Source organism: Hipposideros armiger, unplaced genomic scaffold, assembly GCF_001890085.2.
Source record: "Hipposideros armiger isolate ML-2016 unplaced genomic scaffold, ASM189008v1 scaffold_77, whole genome shotgun sequence".
Lineage (NCBI taxonomy): Eukaryota > Metazoa > Chordata > Mammalia > Chiroptera > Hipposideridae > Hipposideros > Hipposideros armiger.
In genome coordinates this window covers 735,676-752,702 of record NW_017731427.1, presented here as the reverse complement: position 1 = coordinate 752,702, position 17,027 = coordinate 735,676, and the positions used below count along the sequence as shown (strand labels likewise).

Here is a 17,027-nt window from a genome sequence, read left to right as displayed (position 1 = left end):
CCGCACACGACACACATTTACAATTCAGCATTCGAAAAGGAAACGACACTGAAGCTGCTTTCTAGCATCCGTAGGCAGATTGTTTTCTCTGAGACGTGAAAGGTGAAAAGTAAGTAAGTAATGGGGAAAAGGGAAAGGAAGAATTGGCAAACATTTATTTTTAAAATAACGTAAAAAAGAAACTTTACCTATTTAAAAATGCATAATTTGGTGGTTAACAGGAAGCATGCCAGTTCCCGCCCACCTCACAGAGGAAGAGCTGATTATGTAACAGTGGGGATTTTTATGTACATTTTAAATGTCTACAACATATGATGATCCAGTATTTTCAGATCTGCTCGGTCGGAGCCAGGAAAGGAAGAAGGTATGGACCAACAGCAGGAATTACTTAGCAAGCTGATTATTTTTTGTACACAAGATGATGGCAACAGCAGGCCAAAGCCGGTCAGATTTCATTTCCAACTGTAATCTCTTAGGCTTTACCGTTCGCCCCAAGGTAGCTCTCAGAGCAGTCTCTTTTGGGGGGGATGCAGCAGATCGGAAACCACGGCTTCCCTTCTGTGCCCTGAACAGTCAGTTGGAATTTAGCATTCTTAAATCTACGTATTGGCACAGGCTTTTCTTCAAGTAAAATTAAAATCTCCTTAACTGCTAATGAGGTTATGCACTGTCTCTAATGCTGCAAAGTAGTTTCAAGAAGGATAATTTTTGAATACTGTTACAGCAGGAAGAGGCTCCGTTCTTTTGTCAGTTTTGTTTCCCTACATGTTTCCTGGACTAGCTGCTAGAATAAGGCCAAAGTATCTTAGTGTCATGAAGCCGAGGTCCAGTCCTGCTACTGGGGGGACAGGCTTGCAATTACAGCAGACGTTTACGTCGCTACACATTTCATGTAAGATGTAAGCAAAATCGATGTGAAAATCAAGTGTTTTAATACCAGCTCAAATAAACTTTCATATTAAAAAAAATCCCTGTCCTTAGGTTTTTCTCTTATAATTTTAAAGCCTTTATGATTTCAAATGCAGTTAACGGGGTGATTTCCAAGCAATCAAATAAAGCAACTCCTGTTACAGAAAGTGTAAATATTAGCTGAAATAATAATAATATGACGTAATGGGCTCTACTTGTGTTAGACACTGGGGTTGATTTGTTGTTACTTAAAGGGAAGAGTCCTCCAGGCTGGCCCATTGTCCACCACAGAGACCTGATGATATCAGTGTGGTGTCTAACCCTGGTCCTCAGTGGGCCTGTCTTGTCCCATCGCCCCGCCCCAGACTGATTCTGCTTGACACCTAGGGTCCCTACTCCCTGCGGCCAGCGCGGCCGCCAGCCTCTTATGGCCTGAGATCTGGGGAAGGTGGGGCTGCAGGGTGCTGGCGGCTTCCGACCGGCTCTCCCTGAAGGTGGGGCGTCAGAAGTACTTCGACAAGCCTTGCTGATTTAACCTTTGCCTGCTCTGCCCTGCCAGGGGTGGCCACTAGATGTCAAGCTCATAATACAATTAGTGCATCTGTGCTGTTGACCTTGGCAACAGGACTCAGCACTGTTCTATTAAGTGTTAACACTGGGTCTGAGCGTTAACTAGAGGCCCGCGAGCTGCTCCGAGCCGCCCGGCTTATCAGATGCCCATCTCATAGGCACAAGTGTTTATAGTTCTCAGAGAAGGACCCGAGAACGGGTTTCTTTTGTGTGGCTGTTACATCTTGAACTGTTTAATTAACCCTGCAGGCACCGGGGCCCTCAGTCTGGGTTCCTCGGCATGCCTGGGCCTTGTGGAGAGTGGGACAGTTCTCTCGTATGACTGTCCGACTGTCCGTGCAGAGCCTTGGGCTTCGGTGGCCCGGGGCAGTCAGTGGCTTTTCCAGGATGGTGTTTTGCACGTGTGCAAACTCTGCACATGGAAATGGAGCAGTGCTGGGAAGTGATGACAGAATGGAAGTGATTTAATACCCTAACCCCAAGCACAGGCAGTCTGATGGTCACAGTCTATCGGAGCCCCGTTCCTGGACACAGTGTGTCCCTCCATGCTTCTCAGGGCCATTTAGACCCAGGTGTCTGCATGTCTGAGTGCTTTCGCGTATTTGTGTGTTTTTATGTGAGTGGATTTGAAAAATGGCCGGGGCTAGGGTGGCAGTGTAGGCATTTCTGAGCAGGCATGTCATGAACTAGCACATTTCATGCCAAGCCTGAGTTTAAACCTCCTGAATCTGAACCCAGAGTGACCTGCACAAACCTTGTTTTCACCCGTCATGGAATCTTGATTGAAATTCTTCTCGTCGGCTGACATATTTCAGGTTCATGCGCTGTTGTCAGGCGTAGGTGGTGATGTGTATGTGTCCATCGTATGTGTGACTACAGCACACCGTCTCGGCGAAAGCACTATTTTGCAGCCTGGAAGTGTAACAAACATCTTATTATGCGATACAGCATCCAGGCAGATAGTTCCAACAAGTGGGAGTGTGTCTGCGCTCCCTCTGCGTGGGTCCATAAAGGAAGCAGTATGTGGTGTTTCACCACACAGATTAAAAACTGCAAATGTTTCAAACAGAAGACATTTGGTGGCTGTGCCACAGGTGGTCGTTACTTAACAAATTTGAGATGTGGGCCACCGAGTCGACGAAAGCTGGTGTGCGGGTCAGCGCTGGCGTTCCGCATAACAAGAGTGCCCTCCACTGTTCGGCGCCAGGCTCGCCCGCATGGAGGTCTAGGAAAAGGGGCAGAATTTTCTATGGCGTCTGGAATTTCTTCTACATTGTTAAACACAGTAGGGGTCTCTATTTGTCTCCCCCTGTTTCACAGCTTGGGCTCAGTATGTGATAATTCATCTTTCTTTATGGGATTCAAAGCTATCATAAGGAGTTAAAAAGAATTAATTTGCAAGAAAATAAGTGTCTCCGAACAATTTAGGAAAACTTGAAAAATGCTTCCTAGATTTTTAAGGGATGGCGAAGGCAAAGGAGAAAGTATGTTTTCTTTCCTAAAGACCCACGTGGCATTTTCGGTTACTAATTAAAGTGGAGAAGTTAACATCCCATTTCCATGCTGAACAAGTTTGCTGCATCTTTTGTTAATGTTACGGAATTTAAAATATGTGGCGGAAGTGTAGCACAGTACAGGTGAGCTTTTGAGGCCCAGAAACAAAATTATCAAACGCCTGTTTCCTACTTCTTTGTAATTGGGCAGCTTATTGACTAGGCACTGGAGTCCTGAAAAGAAAAAACAGAAAGGCTTTGCTAAGAGCTGGAGTTTGAAATTTGTAAAGAAAGCTTTCTGTCTCCAGTGTTCTCGTGTATATTGTAACAGTGCTTTTCAAAACTCGTGCCTTCAGAAAGATCGTCATGGGATAAAGGTTCTGCCACATTCTTTAGGAGCCCATTATATACTTCTGCAGACAGTGAAAACATGATCCATGTATATTATGTAACACACCAGGAATTAAAGCTGAGAGATGGTAAAACAGTTTCAGGGTTTTGTGTGTGTGTGTGTGTATGTGTGTGTGTTTTGTTTTGTTTTGTTTTGTTTTGGAGGGGGTGGGTAGAGGAGGCTCCTTTCACACCGAAAGAGTTGATCCAAAAAACAGGACCATTTTTGTTAAACATTCTCTGTGTGTTTTATTAATGAGAAGAAAAAACTCCATGTGTTTTCAAGACTGTCTTTGAAGCGATCCCTTTGTCAGGGACTTCCTCTGAAAGGCGTGGGGGGACCCACTCTCCCCTCTCCTGAAGAACCAAGAACATAGGACCTAATCACGGGGGTTTGGTGGGTAGAGACAGGAACCTGAAACATCTTAGGTCTGAGGAGCCCGTGTGGGGACGGCTGCAGTCCTCACAGGCCCCTGTCATGCCGAGGCAGATGTGTTCAGCCTGCGTCTTCTCCCCACTCCTGACTGCCCAGGGGACAGCTTCAGCATCTAGCCCGGTGCCCACTCAAGGCCATAGGCTGGCGTGTGCTGACCTCACAGAGCAGTCCCTGCCCAAGCAGCTGCTTCCTCATGGTGGGAAGGCAGCCACTGGCCACGCCCTGCTCCCCAGGAAGGGGAGCCCCCCGGTGAAGCGGGGTCCTGGGTGGGCTGGCTGGCATTTTGGCCCACGTGTGCTCATGTGACCCTCGCACACTGCAAAGTCCTGCCTCACCCCTGGCCTGTTCATAGCTTGAAACCTCCTCGTTGCCGATTAGTCAATATGCTAAAGGTAAAATATCTTTGACGCTAGTGATAATGTTCGCAATGTTTGTTTTTCAATTTCCCCCAAGAAAGAAAGAATTTCCAATTGCATTGGAAATACATGTCTCAAACTCGTACTGTTGTACTGATGTCTGTGGCTCACTGACATGGTTTTACCTCAGAGTAAAGATTTTAAGCCATATTAACGAATGGAGGCAATGACTTCTATGCTTAGAACAGCACAGCCAGTCTAAACTGTAAATTAAATTAAAAGATGGTCGCCCATGTCTGAGCCTGACATACTGTTGGCTTAAAACAATGGCAGGAGTACAGGGCCTAAGAAGTTACGTGATACAACTGTGAGCTGCGTTCAGATTTTTTTCCCACGTGGGTTTTCTTGTTATAGAAAGCATCTTTAAAAATAACTAAATACGGCCAGATTAGCACATACACCCGGTAACGCGATACATTTAATCACTAGAGCGAGCGGCGCCATCAAGCGGGTTCTCACACCTCATGCTGCGTCTCGCCGTCCGAGTGCGTCAGCAGCCAGGCCTCTGCAGTGTCCACTCCCAGTTCGCCCGCGAACAGGCCCTGACCAGTCAGCTCTGCGGCAGGGCCTCTTGTTGTTAGTAACCCTCTTAAAATCCGCACCCGAATGTCACTTCAACAGTGAAATATTAGAGTTCTGTATTTGTATGCGTTTTATTCAAGGCCATCTGATGAGACCCATGGCTTGCTGGCCATGCTCAGGTTATGCGAGTGGGACAGTCAGAGCCGGAAAGGGAGAGACCGGCTGAGCAGCTGTGTCACTGACACTGCATACAAACACCAATCAAAATTACAGGTGGCGATCCTGAATTGTGTGTCCTAAATGAGGAATCTGGGCTGTATTGAAGGCCTTTCTCCTCACTCATTGTATAATAGTTTTAAAAATATGTTTTAGGCAGCAAGCAAATTTATTGTGAAACTTTGCTTATAAAATCCCACAATTGTCTGTTCTGTTAGGTTCATAAGGAACTATTAACAGGTCCAAATGGTCAGAATGCCATTTTAATACAATTTCCTCTCTTCAGTTTTGCTTTCTTCAATTTTAAAGGAATGTAAGTGGAAGGAGATTTTACGTTGACAAGAATATCTGCGCCATGTTTAGGTAGTTATCAGACATAATTGCATGACGCAAAATGACTTATTGTGTAGGAGAAAGTTCTTCCATGTTCTGTGCACAGTTTCTACAACTAAGAAAAATGTTAATTTTGCAAACCTGCCAGTGGGAGGAAAGGGGAATTACCTGTGGGAACACTTCCCAACTTCTGTGAATTTAGAGGTGAACCCTAAAAGTACTGAGCAGGAAAAGCCAGTGGAGACGGAAAAGTTTATCTGTAAAGTAAGTAGGTTTGTTTGGGTTGCTGATGGACTGGAGGGAAGCACAGTGTGAAAAAAGTCCTGCTTTTCTACCACATGCGATCGCTTCCTGCAAAGAAAATCTGAACAGTGTGCGTTGTAAAGATGTAAGTCATTCACAATGAGTTCTTCCAGCACTCAACACACTAAAAATTATCCAGAAATCAACATACTTTTAAAGCTTTTTCTCAGTGAATGGTCCCTAACACATAGTCCCCATAAAGGAAAATAATCTTTAAATAAGATATACACTTTGCTTCATTGTGTAAAACTTGAAATGTACATACCGTGTGAATGCTTTCTGTACCAGACAAAAATTAAACATTTTATCTCCTCTAAGGAGTTTAAAGGGAGAAGATATTCAAAATTAACAGTATTTAATTTCTTGGCGTTTTTCTCGAAAAGTATTAAGATAAAAATCTTTGTGAAGACTCTGGCAGGTCTTTCCATTATAGCTTTAAAATACTGGGAAGGAACTTTGAAGCAGTTCTGTGCCGTGTTTCGTTGTAGTCGTTAGGACGTGGTTTGGTGCGATCGCTTCGTGCAGCCGGACTTCTCCCCCAGTGGCCATTCCGACTTGTGTAAATCTGTGAGTCTGCAGGAAAACAGTCCACTATGACAAAGAAATTTAAAAGGAGAGGCTCTTTGCATTGTGTGATATTTTTTTCAACACATGACTAAAATTTGAGACAGCCCTTAGTTCTTACCAATCTTTAGAAAACCAACCATTTACCTGAAGATGTTAGTTTTTGTTTTGGTTTTGCCCTGTTCCATAACCTCGGCAAGTTTAAAATGAGATTTTGCATACATTGAGCAAAGTTAAGCGCTTGGAGAATTTATTTTGTTCGTGTGCCTATCAGCAGTAGAAATCAGCTGTCTCTGCTTCCAGGAGACCCGGCCTCGGCACAGACGCTGTTACGTTCCTTCCTTCATGCGGTAATGAGACTCCTTGCGGTCTGATCTTCACTGAATTGAGTTTAAAAGTCCAGCAGGTCTTTATGGGCTCTAACTTTTCCCCTTCACATGGTTTAGCCAGTTAAGAAAATGCTAATTGAACACTGCTAATAATTTTTTAAAGGCATGTGTAAATTACCTGGAAGTAATGGCCTCATGGAGAGCAGCAGGCTAGCCTTGAAAAATATTTTTATTTTCTTTCCCAGTAGAGGAACTAAATGTTTTCGCAGGATATTTTTTTTAATCATATTTCTCTATCGAAATCAGTGCTGAATTAAATTTTTTTCCAAAACCCTAAAAGGAAAAACATGGAGATTCCTTAGCAAGTGCATTTGTTGATGGCGTTAACTGTAAATTATTTCCGGGGACACAAACTTAGGATGTTTTGTTTTCACAGTCAAGTGGTAACCAAGAGCTGATTTGCAGCTGTCATTTCTCTCTGTGCGAACTGATTTGTGGCTGTCACTGCATCTGTACGTTGACAAAAAGCAGTTCCGAGTCAGCAGTGTCCAGGCCAGCACAGAGCCCGCTAATTACTGCAAGTCACCTTTCACCCTGACTCCCCAAAACGTAGGAACTGGAAGTGTTGTCGTGTGTGGATTTCTCGTTCCTGTACAGCTATGTATTTGATCAGGTGTGAATTAGAATTGTTCATTAAACACGGCTGTTATTCGGCACAAGAGGGTGAGGGAGTCAGGAAGTAGCTGCCTACAACAGTAATTAAACATGTGTAACCAATTAGAGGGTTTTCCACTACGGCACAAGCATATAATTTGCTAAGTCTTTCTATGAGAATAGATGAAAATAGGTACAAAAAGTGTGTCTGACTGCAACATTCTCATGTTAAACATGTCAACATAAATGAACTTTAAATATATAATTTCTAGTTTGTTAACCAAACCGCCGAGCTCTATTGGCTGATAACAATAACATATAATTTTGGTTCATTTCTCCAAGAAATATTGCTTGTGATAAGAGCCCATTAATGGTATTAAAGATAATTCATTTTAGGCCTGGACCATACCGGTGACGTGCACGTGGCAGATCCTAAAGTGTGGACAGTACCCACGTCTCAGAGAAAAGGCCAGAAGGATGTGGGATGGATTTATTCACCTACGGGCGGGGAGGTGGTTTTTGTGAGCAGAGATGAGAGAAGTGCTTATATTTTCTTTGTTACAAATGCAAGTATTTAGCCGACAGTTCCTACGTGAAACAAATGCCCGTTGATTCGAAAGGGTCTATAGAATTACATTAAATCTGTAATGTCTCACACGGCAGAAAGACGATAAATCTCCGAGGCCGGAGCCCGGAGAGGCGGTGGCTGGCTCCCCTGTCAGGTGCTGACGTGAGTTTGAAAGGTTACAGATTAGTTTAGCAATGTTAAGTGAACTGGCAAAGGCTTCTCTAATTTTGCTGGAAATGAGGAAGTCGGATGGTAGAGGGAATCCTAATGAGCCCATCGAAAGCTGGCTTTGTACCCAACAGACAGGGTGGCTGCGGATTGTATGAAAATATTGGAAATCAATGGCTTCTATGGAATTTCATTAAGAAGCAGTATCCACAATTGATAGAGCCTCATAATTTGATGGATTGTGCTAAGAAAATGATTAGCTAGCTAGAAAGAGTCATGGAACACACACGCTGGGCGTCAGGAATGTTCAAGTGGGGTAATTTGTACAAAATAAAAAATATTGATTTTACGTATGTGCAAAATTTTGAAATGGAGGGCGGGCTGTCTCGCCGGTCGCTGGCTGATATAATCTCTTGCTTCTCGTAGCCGTCCCCGGGGAAGGCGCCACCGACGGCGACGGTGGGGATGACAGCAGGAGCGGAAGCGAAGAAACGAGCGTGTGTGAGAAGTGCTGTGCGGAGTTCTTCAAGTGGACGGACTTCCTGCAGCACAAGCAGAGCTGCACCAAAAACCCGCTGGTGCTGATTGTGAACGAGGATGAGACGGCCCCGCCCTCGGAAGAGTTTCCGGAACCTTCCCCAGCCAGCTCTCCCAGCGACCACACGGAGAGCGAGGCTGCCGAGGAGGCGGCCCCCCCAGAGAATGGGGAGGGCGGTGAGGTGAGGGCCCCCGAGAAGGAGGAGGAGCCCATGGAAGTGGAGCCCGCTGCAGACAAGAGCTTCCAGAACCCAGGCCCCTCGCACGCGGGCAAGCCGCCTCTACCTCAGGGCCCCGAGCCGGCGCCAGCGGCCACCTACAGCATGCCAAGCACGAATGTGACACTGGAGACCCTGCTGAGCACCAAGGTGGCCGTGGCGCAGTTCTCGCAGAATGCGCGGGCTGCAGGCACGGTGGCATCCAGCGGCGGGGTGGCGGCGGTGGCGGTCCCCATGATCCTGGAGCAGCTCATGGCCCTGCAGCAGCAGCAGATCCACCAGCTGCAGCTCATCGAGCAGATCCGCAGCCAGGTGGCCATGATGAGCCGGCAGCCGCTGAGGCCGCCGCTGAACCCTGGGGCGGCTGCGGGGGCCCAGAGCGCCCCGGTGCCGGCCTCCAGCCAGCTGCAAGGGCTGGCCACGCATTCGGCCCTGCAGCTACCCGCCGGGGCCCCGCCTGTCCCCACGGTGCCAGGCCCCGCCGCCCAGCCGCCGGCCTTTGAGGGCCCCCAGCAGCTGTCGCAGCCGGCGTCCGCAGCCAGCACCCCACTCGTCCCCAGCGGGGGCCCCTCAGTCCCCGAGTCCAGCGGGCCAGCGTCCTCCAGCACCAGCCCGGCCTCAGTGGCCGGTGCCTCCGGTGGCTCTGCACAGCCGCAGAATGCCTCCACGCCCCCCGGCCTGGGGCCCGGCCGGCTGCCCAGCGCGGCCCCCAGCCTGCCAAACCCACTTCTACCTCAGACCTCCGCCAGCAGCGTAATCTTCCCCAACCCGCTCGTCAGCATCGCGGCCACCGCCAACGCGCTGGACCCCCTGTCGGCCCTCATGAAGCACCGCAAGGGCAAGCCCCCAAACGTGTCGGTGTTCGAGCCCAAGGCCAGCGCCGAGGACCCCTTCTTCAAGCACAAGTGTAGGTTCTGTGCCAAGGTGTTCGGGAGCGACAGCGCCCTGCAGATCCACCTGCGTTCGCACACGGGCGAGAGGCCCTTCAAGTGCAACGTCTGCGGGAACCGCTTCTCCACCAAGGGCAACCTCAAGGTGCATTTCCAGAGGCACAAGGACAAGTATCCCCACATCCAGATGAACCCCTACCCCGTCCCCGAGTACCTGGACAACGTGCCCACCTGCTCCGGGATCCCCTACGGGATGTCTCTGCCCCCAGAGAAGCCAGTGACCACGTGGCTGGACAGCAAGCCCGTGCTGCCCACGGTGCCCACGTCAGTGGGGCTGCAGCTGCCGCCCACCATCCCCGGCGTCGGCAGCTACGCCGACTCTCCCAGCCTCACGCCCGCGAGCCGCTCCCCACAGCGGCCGTCGCCCGCCTCCAGTGAGTGCCCCTCTCTGTCCCCCGGCCTCAACAGCTCCGAGGTGGGTGCCCCAGTGACCGCTGAGTCCCCACAGCCCATGCTCAGCGGGTCTTCCTTGACCAAGACCGAGCCCGTGAGCCTGCCTTGCACAAATGCTAGGGTGGGAGACATTCCCGCCGGTGGACAGGCCTCTGCCACGTCCACATCGGCTGCCACCGCCCTCACAGACGGCGGCGCCTCCACGGGCCTCTGCAGCCCTGTCCTCACGGCCGGCTCTGACCAGTTCAAGGCCAAGTTTCCCTTCGGGGGGCTGCTGGACTCCATGCAGACGTCAGAGACATCCAAGCTGCAGCAGCTGGTGGAGAACATCGACAAGAAGATGACGGACCCCAACCAGTGCGTCATCTGCCACCGGGTGCTCAGCTGCCAGAGTGCACTCAAGATGCACTACCGCACGCACACCGGGGAGCGGCCCTTCAAGTGCAAGATGTGCGGGCGCGCCTTCACCACCAAGGGCAACCTGAAGACGCACTTTGGGGTGCACCGCGCCAAGCCGCCCCTGCGCGTGCAGCACTCGTGCCCCATCTGCCAGAAGAAGTTCACCAACGCGGTGGTGCTGCAGCAGCATATCCGCATGCACATGGGCGGCCACATCCCCAACACGCCGCTGCCCGAGGGCCTCCGTGACGCTGCGGACGCCGAGCAGGCCGCCGATGCCCTCAGCAGCTTCGAGGACGACGCCGATGACAACTCCATGGAGGACGACACGGAGCTGAGGGACTCGGCCGGCGACCCGTGCAAGCCGCTGCCGCCCTACCCCGGCTCCGGGCCACCCTCGCCGCCCTCCGTCATCTCCAGTATCGCCGCCTTGGAGAACCAGATGAAGATGATGGACTCGGCCATGAGCTGCCCGCAGCTGACGCCCCTGAAGGCCGTGGAGAACGGGTCCGGGGACAGCGACCGGCTGAGCAACGACTCCTCGTCCGCCGCGGGCGACCTGGAGAGCCGGAGCGCGGGCAGCCCGGCCCTGTCTGAGTCGTCGGCCTCCATGCAGGCCCTGTCCCCTGTGAACAGCCACAGCGAGAGTCTGCCCTCCAAGTCCCCGGGCCTCGGCCACCAGGAGGAGCCGCAGGACCTGCCGCTAAAGACGGAGAGGCCAGACAGCCCGCCCCCCGCCCCCGAGAACGGAGGCGCGCTGGACCTGACGGCCGCCCACCCGGGCCGGCCGGCCATCAAGGAGGAGGCCCCCTTCGGCCTGCTGTTCCTGAGCAGAGAACGGGGTAAGTGTGACAGCACTGTGTGTCATGTCTGTGGCAAGCCCTTTGCGTGCAGGAGCGCGTTGCAAATCCACTACCGCAGCCACACCAAGGAGCGCCCGTTCGTGTGTGCGGCCTGCGGGCGCGGGTGCTCCACTTCGGGTAATTTAAAGCAGCACTTGCTGACACACAAATTGAGAGAGCTGCCTTCTCAGTTGTGTGACCCCAACTTTGCTCTAGGTCCCAGCCAAAGCGCTCCTAGCCTGGTCACCGGCTCCACGCCCGCCACCATCAAAATGGAAGTGAACGGGCACAGCAAGGCCGTCACTCTGGGCGAGGGCCCGCCCCTGCCGGCCGCCGTCCAGGTGCCCGCCGGCCCACACACAGTGCTGAGCCCCGGCCTCGCGCCCATGCTGGCCCCCCCGCCACGCCGGACGCCCAAGCAGCACAACTGCCAGTCGTGCGGGAAGACCTTCTCCTCGGCCAGCGCCCTGCAGATCCATGAGCGCACCCACACGGGGGAGAAGCCCTTCGGCTGCACCATCTGCGGGAGAGCGTTCACCACCAAGGGCAACCTCAAGGTGAGGCACAGGCTGGCGCCGCTGAGTCCCAGGGACGCTGCCGGGGCTGCCCCCACCCGGCAGCAAGGCATGCGGGGCTCCTGCCGTGGTCCAGGCCAGGGGACGGGATGCCAGGGAGCCCACGCCAGACGGTGTGTGAGTGCCTGTGGGGCGTGTGCACACGCATGCAGGCGTGCGTGTGCGTGGGTGTGCGCGTGCGCCTGTGCTCACACTTGCTGAGGCGCACATGCCGTTTGGCTGCAGTGAGGGGTCACCTTCCCACACAGCCGTCTCCCCGCCAGGGGCCTGTGCAGCCTGTGCCGGGGCAACACACGTTGTTATGGGTGGGCGGGCCCAGGGCCCGGGCTGTTGTGAATCTGGGACAGAGGACAAGATTCTAGGCCTTTAAACACTTGCCCACGACACAAAAAGCGTAAACCGGGGCCGGAACGCGGGTCCTGTTGTTCTGTCCACGTGGCTGTGGAGACGGGTGGTGGGCGTTTGGGGAGTGGCCAGTGGCCAGCAGTGTGGCTCGGTGTCCACAGTTAAGATGACAGCCACGCCACACGCATCCCGTGGGAGGCGGAGCGTGTGACAGGATACCAGATGGCTCGTGCAGGCCAGTGTTCACACCCCAGCTAAATGTGTGCCCTCCATCCGTGTCCCATGCCTGCCTGGGTCTCGGTAACTCTTCAGAGACCGTGAAAGAACAGCACCTGTGGTTTCTACCTACTGGGAGGACAAGGGCCATCTGCGGTCTCTGCCAACCACAGATGCCCAGGACGCTTCCCCGTGTTTGGAAGAAGGCGGCAGAGAGGAGGCACAGGGACGCCAGGAGCCCCAAGTGCAGGCACTTGAAGGGGGCGGGAGAAGCGCAAAGGACGCCGGGTCTCGCAGGAGCGAGGGGCACCTGAGCGTCTTCTTGGGGCACGTGGGTCTCACACCTCTGGGGAAATTATTCCAGCAGGTGTGTCAGCTGGAAGAAACATTCCTTGATGCGTTGGCTGTTTTTGCTTTTTGTATTTAGTAAAAAGAAACGTTGCGTATTTGTGTACGAGATTCTCAGAAAAGTGCACCTAACCATGTTTTCTTGTCCCCACATGAAGGACCTGCCTGGGAAAGGCCCCGTTGTGAGCAAGGCCCACTGTGTCCGGAGGGCGCGGGGAAGCGTGCGGAGGGGCGCACGCCTGCAGGGCTGCTTGCTGACCTGTGACTTGTGTCTCCGTGTCTCACATGCAGGTGCACATGGGCACGCACATGTGGAACAACGCTCCTGCCAGGCGCGGCCGCCGCCTGTCTGTGGAAAACCCCATGGCTCTACTCGGCGGCGACACCCTCAAGTTCTCAGAGATGTTCCAGAAAGACCTGGCAGCTCGAGCAATGAACGTCGACCCCAGTTTTTGGAACCAGTACGCCGCCGCGATCAGCAACGGCCTGGCTATGAAGAACAATGAGATTTCTGTCATCCAGAACGGAGGTGTCCCCCAGCTCCCCGTAAGTCTCGGCGGGAGCGCCATGCCCCCCCTGGGTTCCCTGACCGCCGGGATGGACAAGGCGCGCTCGGGCAGCAGCCCGCCCATGGTGGGCCTGGACAAAGCCAGCTCCGAAACGGGGGCCAGCCGGCCGTTCACCAGGTTTATTGAGGACAACAAGGAGATTGGGATTAACTAGCCGAGCGCACTGCGGCCGTCCACCCGCTCTGTCCCTCGTACACACTGTGACGTGTGACCATCAGGCTGCACACCTGCCATGCCCGGGGCCTCCTTAAAATGGTCCCCATGGCAGAAAATATGTTAACTGTGTGGCTGCCGCAGGGTCATCTCGTAAGCACTGCGTGGTCCTTGTCCACGGGGAGCTTGACTGTTCTTCAGAATTCTGCAGCCTGTGAAATAAATGTCAGTCAAACACAAGTCCTGGAAAACCGCCTTGGGAACGAAAGGGCTCCGAGCACATCCACTTGGTTTCTCCTGAAACCTGATAATCCCGAGAGGGAGCGAAGGTCCCCTGCGGTATTCCGGTGACACTCATCCGATGGTTTTGTTCGCAGTAGTTAGAAACTTGAACTCTGTTCTCAGAACTCTTATCTTGAAGACGTGGTCTGGTCCTCCCAATGCTGCGTCCTGTGGCAGCACCTTTGTCTGTAGTATTTATAATGTTCAGATTATGCGGGTAACAGACAATGCAGCCCCGACTCTAGAGGTAGCTTTTGTACTGCAGAATACATCTGGCTGTGTGGTTTTTGTTTTTTTTTTAAAGCAAGATTTGTTTTGCTATAAATAAGTGGGTTATTTCAATGCAGGCAAAATTGTGAAGTTCTGTTGGGAAAGACAGCATGCTTTTTGTGTGCAAGTACCTGTCAGTAACAAGCCTTTTTTTTTTTTCCTTTTTTTTTTCTTTTTTTTAATTTAAATGTTTGTAGCTGCTATGTGCACAGTTGTTCTCTAGTGTGGTCTGTAGCCCAGCGACTGGGAACAAGTTACAGACAAACGTCACCGTAAATAATTCACAACATTATAGACAGTTGTGAGTAAATATTTCACGTATCAAAGCTGTACAATAAAAAGGTAATGTTTGTATAATGTGGTTGCAAACTCTTAATTTATACTATTGCACTTTTAGTATTTTGTATTACGGAGGTTTGTCTATAATTTGCAAATTTAAAGATATGTAAAGTATTTTATAAATAGTGCTTTGATTTAAGGAAAATGAAGAAAGCTGTTACAGTTTCCTGTTTTGTCTTCAGGTCAGGCAGTATGCAGTCTGTGCTGCTTACACAGAAAAGCCACCAGGACTTGTCAGCTCCTCAGTAAACTAGGGCCTGCCTGCCACTTGTTAAGATGATTTATTTAACTTTCCTAAGAAGCGCGTTTAAAACCTGCCCACCCTAAGGAGACTCGGATGCACTCCTCTTAGGGCGGTGACAGCAGCAGAGGCAGGAACTGGCAGCGCACGCAGGTACGACCCACTGTGACCCGGTCTCCTCCTCGCAACCCCACGAGGAGCTGACTCCTGCGAGTGTCGGTCACGGTGTCCTGGGAGCAACACCGGGGTCTGGCAGTTGAATCAGTCACAACTGGGGAATTTGCTCAGTTCTTGATTTATTTATTGTCTTGTCGGGTGAAAAGCAAGCACAGCGTCACCTGATTCTCCGGAGCACCGTCCTGAGCTGGGGACTTGGCGGAGTCGCCTCGGTGAGGAGGGCCCTGCAGGTGGCGGGCGGGGCGGCGGGCGGGCTGCGTGTTCTACCTCATTTTGTGCGTGGCGAGCGGGCTGAAGCCTGACTGGGAACTTCCCCCAACAACACTGTCCCAGAGGCGTCGTGGGTGGCCAGTGACAGTGCTGGCGCGTGGGCCCCTGAACAAGGAGTCAGGCAGTGTTGTCTTCCCAGTCGAAACAGAAAAATAGGACAATCTTCCCAACACAACCACAGCAGCCGCAAATCACGCCGTGTCGCCGAACAGAAAGAGTGTCGAAGACTCATAAAAGGGCAGACGTGGCTGTTTATTTCTGCCAGAAATGAACACTGAACCATCTCCACAGCTGCTTTCCGCGGTGAAGACACAGTGTGTCCCCACGGTGTGACATCTCCCGTCACGGGGTGACTGGGGCCGTGTCAGCACCCGGAAGAGAGCACTGAGGTGGCGCCCTGATGCTGTGTTCCAGCACTTGAATGTTCTCCTATTTATCTGTGTCCTTTCGGTGTGATTTTTTTTTTTCTGTTAGCGTTTGGTACTGTGTAGTGTTGGCTCTCCTCTGAAAACGATGTGTATATAACTTAAAAGAGAAATGTAAGTGTTGTAAATAAGATGGCTCGTGAAGGCACGGTGACGCTGACCCCTCCTGCACTCAGGGCTCGTCCCCCTCTCTGCATGGTGAAGAGAGACACTATTTTTCTACCGCAGCGCCATGTGGGGCAGGCCGCCCTGGGCCAGCGGGGGCTGTTCCCACGAGCCGATATTTTTATGATGAAATCTGTGGCTCGACACATCTGCTGATTAAATGGATGTCTTAGTCTAGGTTACTATTTTTGTCATATGGAATTGAATAAAATGCAGGATGTGGCATTACTTCTGAATCACAGTCCTTGATTACTCGCGTGGAAGCAGTGGGACCTTAGCTTATGGTCGTATGTGGCAGGCTGACGCCCGTGGTGGTTCCCCAGCGAGAGGCGCCGTGATGGACAGCTTAGATTTAAGCAATATCTCAGCGTATCTTGATGAGTCTTGAATTTTTTATTTTTCACCACTTTTTTCTAAAATAAAAATTCAGCCCCCCAGTTGCAGATTTTTTCACATCCGTGGTGGAAGAAAAGGTAGCCGAAATGCCTAACACACTAGAGACTGTGGGGCAGTGTCCAAAAACGACGGCTCTCTGAGCTACCTGCCATCATCAGCATTCTGTGACAATGTTGGCTCTTCAGGTCACTTGAAAACTAAGTAGCCGTGCGTCCCATCACGTCCTAGGAAGGACACGGGCAGGAGGGAGGGTGCCAGAGTGACCCTCAGCATCGCCTTGTCCTTGGTTCAGATGGAAGGTGATTTTTACTCTCAACAAGCTTTACCTCACCCAGAGCACTTGATAAGACTTAAAACTTTAAATAATTTCAACATATACACCCTCTTCTTTTTTTCTTAAGTAACTGCTTCTTACCTAGAAGCCACAGTAATTTTTACCTGGAAAGTGCCGGATGATTTTAAAGGACTGATAAAGGTACTAACCACCCAACTGACAGCCCAGGACAGCCCTCCAGCGTGTCACCGGCTGTAGGAAGTAAACCACGTGGATTTCAGCTCATGGTGTCAGAACAGGAAGTAGGGGCTAGAGAGTGACTAAATCAGAGAGTCAATTCAGTTTTTTTAAATTCAAAGATCCTTGCAACCATTTAAAATTAATATAAATTAAAATGCAGGGAAAAAAAGGGATACACTTCTTATTTCAAAAATGCTTCCTTTGTAAAATAGAGGTGATTTGGCTTAACGAGCCTGGATATGTACTTCCTGTGACATCCACTCCAGTGGCTTAGGCCAGACATCAAAGAGTCATGAATGCCACAGCCCTGCACGCTATTTGTTTAAATATATTTCTATTCCAAGTGCATTACAGGAATCATTCACATTTAAAACCAATTAAGAAGTATTGCTACAGGGCTGAAAAGCTATTGTTTTTAAACTCTCCACTGTTTGATTTTTGTCCCCACGGCAGCTTGAAGGTGGCATGGCCCCTGCCCACCTGTCCTCTGTGGCGGACACGGCTGGCTCCTGCCTGAGCTTCGCAAAGCACG

The 17,027-nt window shown here is 51.2% G+C and overlaps 1 protein-coding gene across 1 annotated transcript; it reads left to right on the top strand.

The window, feature by feature from the left end:
* Positions 1–226: 226 nt before the first annotated feature.
* Positions 227–15,813, top strand: SALL3 (spalt like transcription factor 3). Its single transcript, XM_019643342.1, has 5 exons — positions 227–267; positions 324–364; positions 8,298–11,210; positions 11,427–11,767; positions 12,986–15,813. Exons 1-5 carry the CDS (start codon positions 227–229, stop codon positions 13,415–13,417), a joined length of 3,768 nt encoding a protein of 1,255 aa, XP_019498887.1. The 3' UTR covers positions 13,418–15,813.
* Positions 15,814–17,027: the final 1,214 nt, after the last annotated feature.

Bases quoted from the DNA above. Each gene is read 5' to 3' on its own strand.
- SALL3 (XM_019643342.1), top strand. From the start codon at position 227: ATGCCAGTTCCCGCCCACCTCACAGAGGAAGAGCTGATTAT. The intron at 268-323 runs GTAACAGTGGGG...ATGATGATCCAG, and splicing joins ACAGAGGAAGAGCTGATTAT to TATTTTCAGATCTGCTCGGT. The intron at 11,768-12,985 runs GTGAGGCACAGG...TCTCACATGCAG, and splicing joins CCACCAAGGGCAACCTCAAG to GTGCACATGGGCACGCACAT.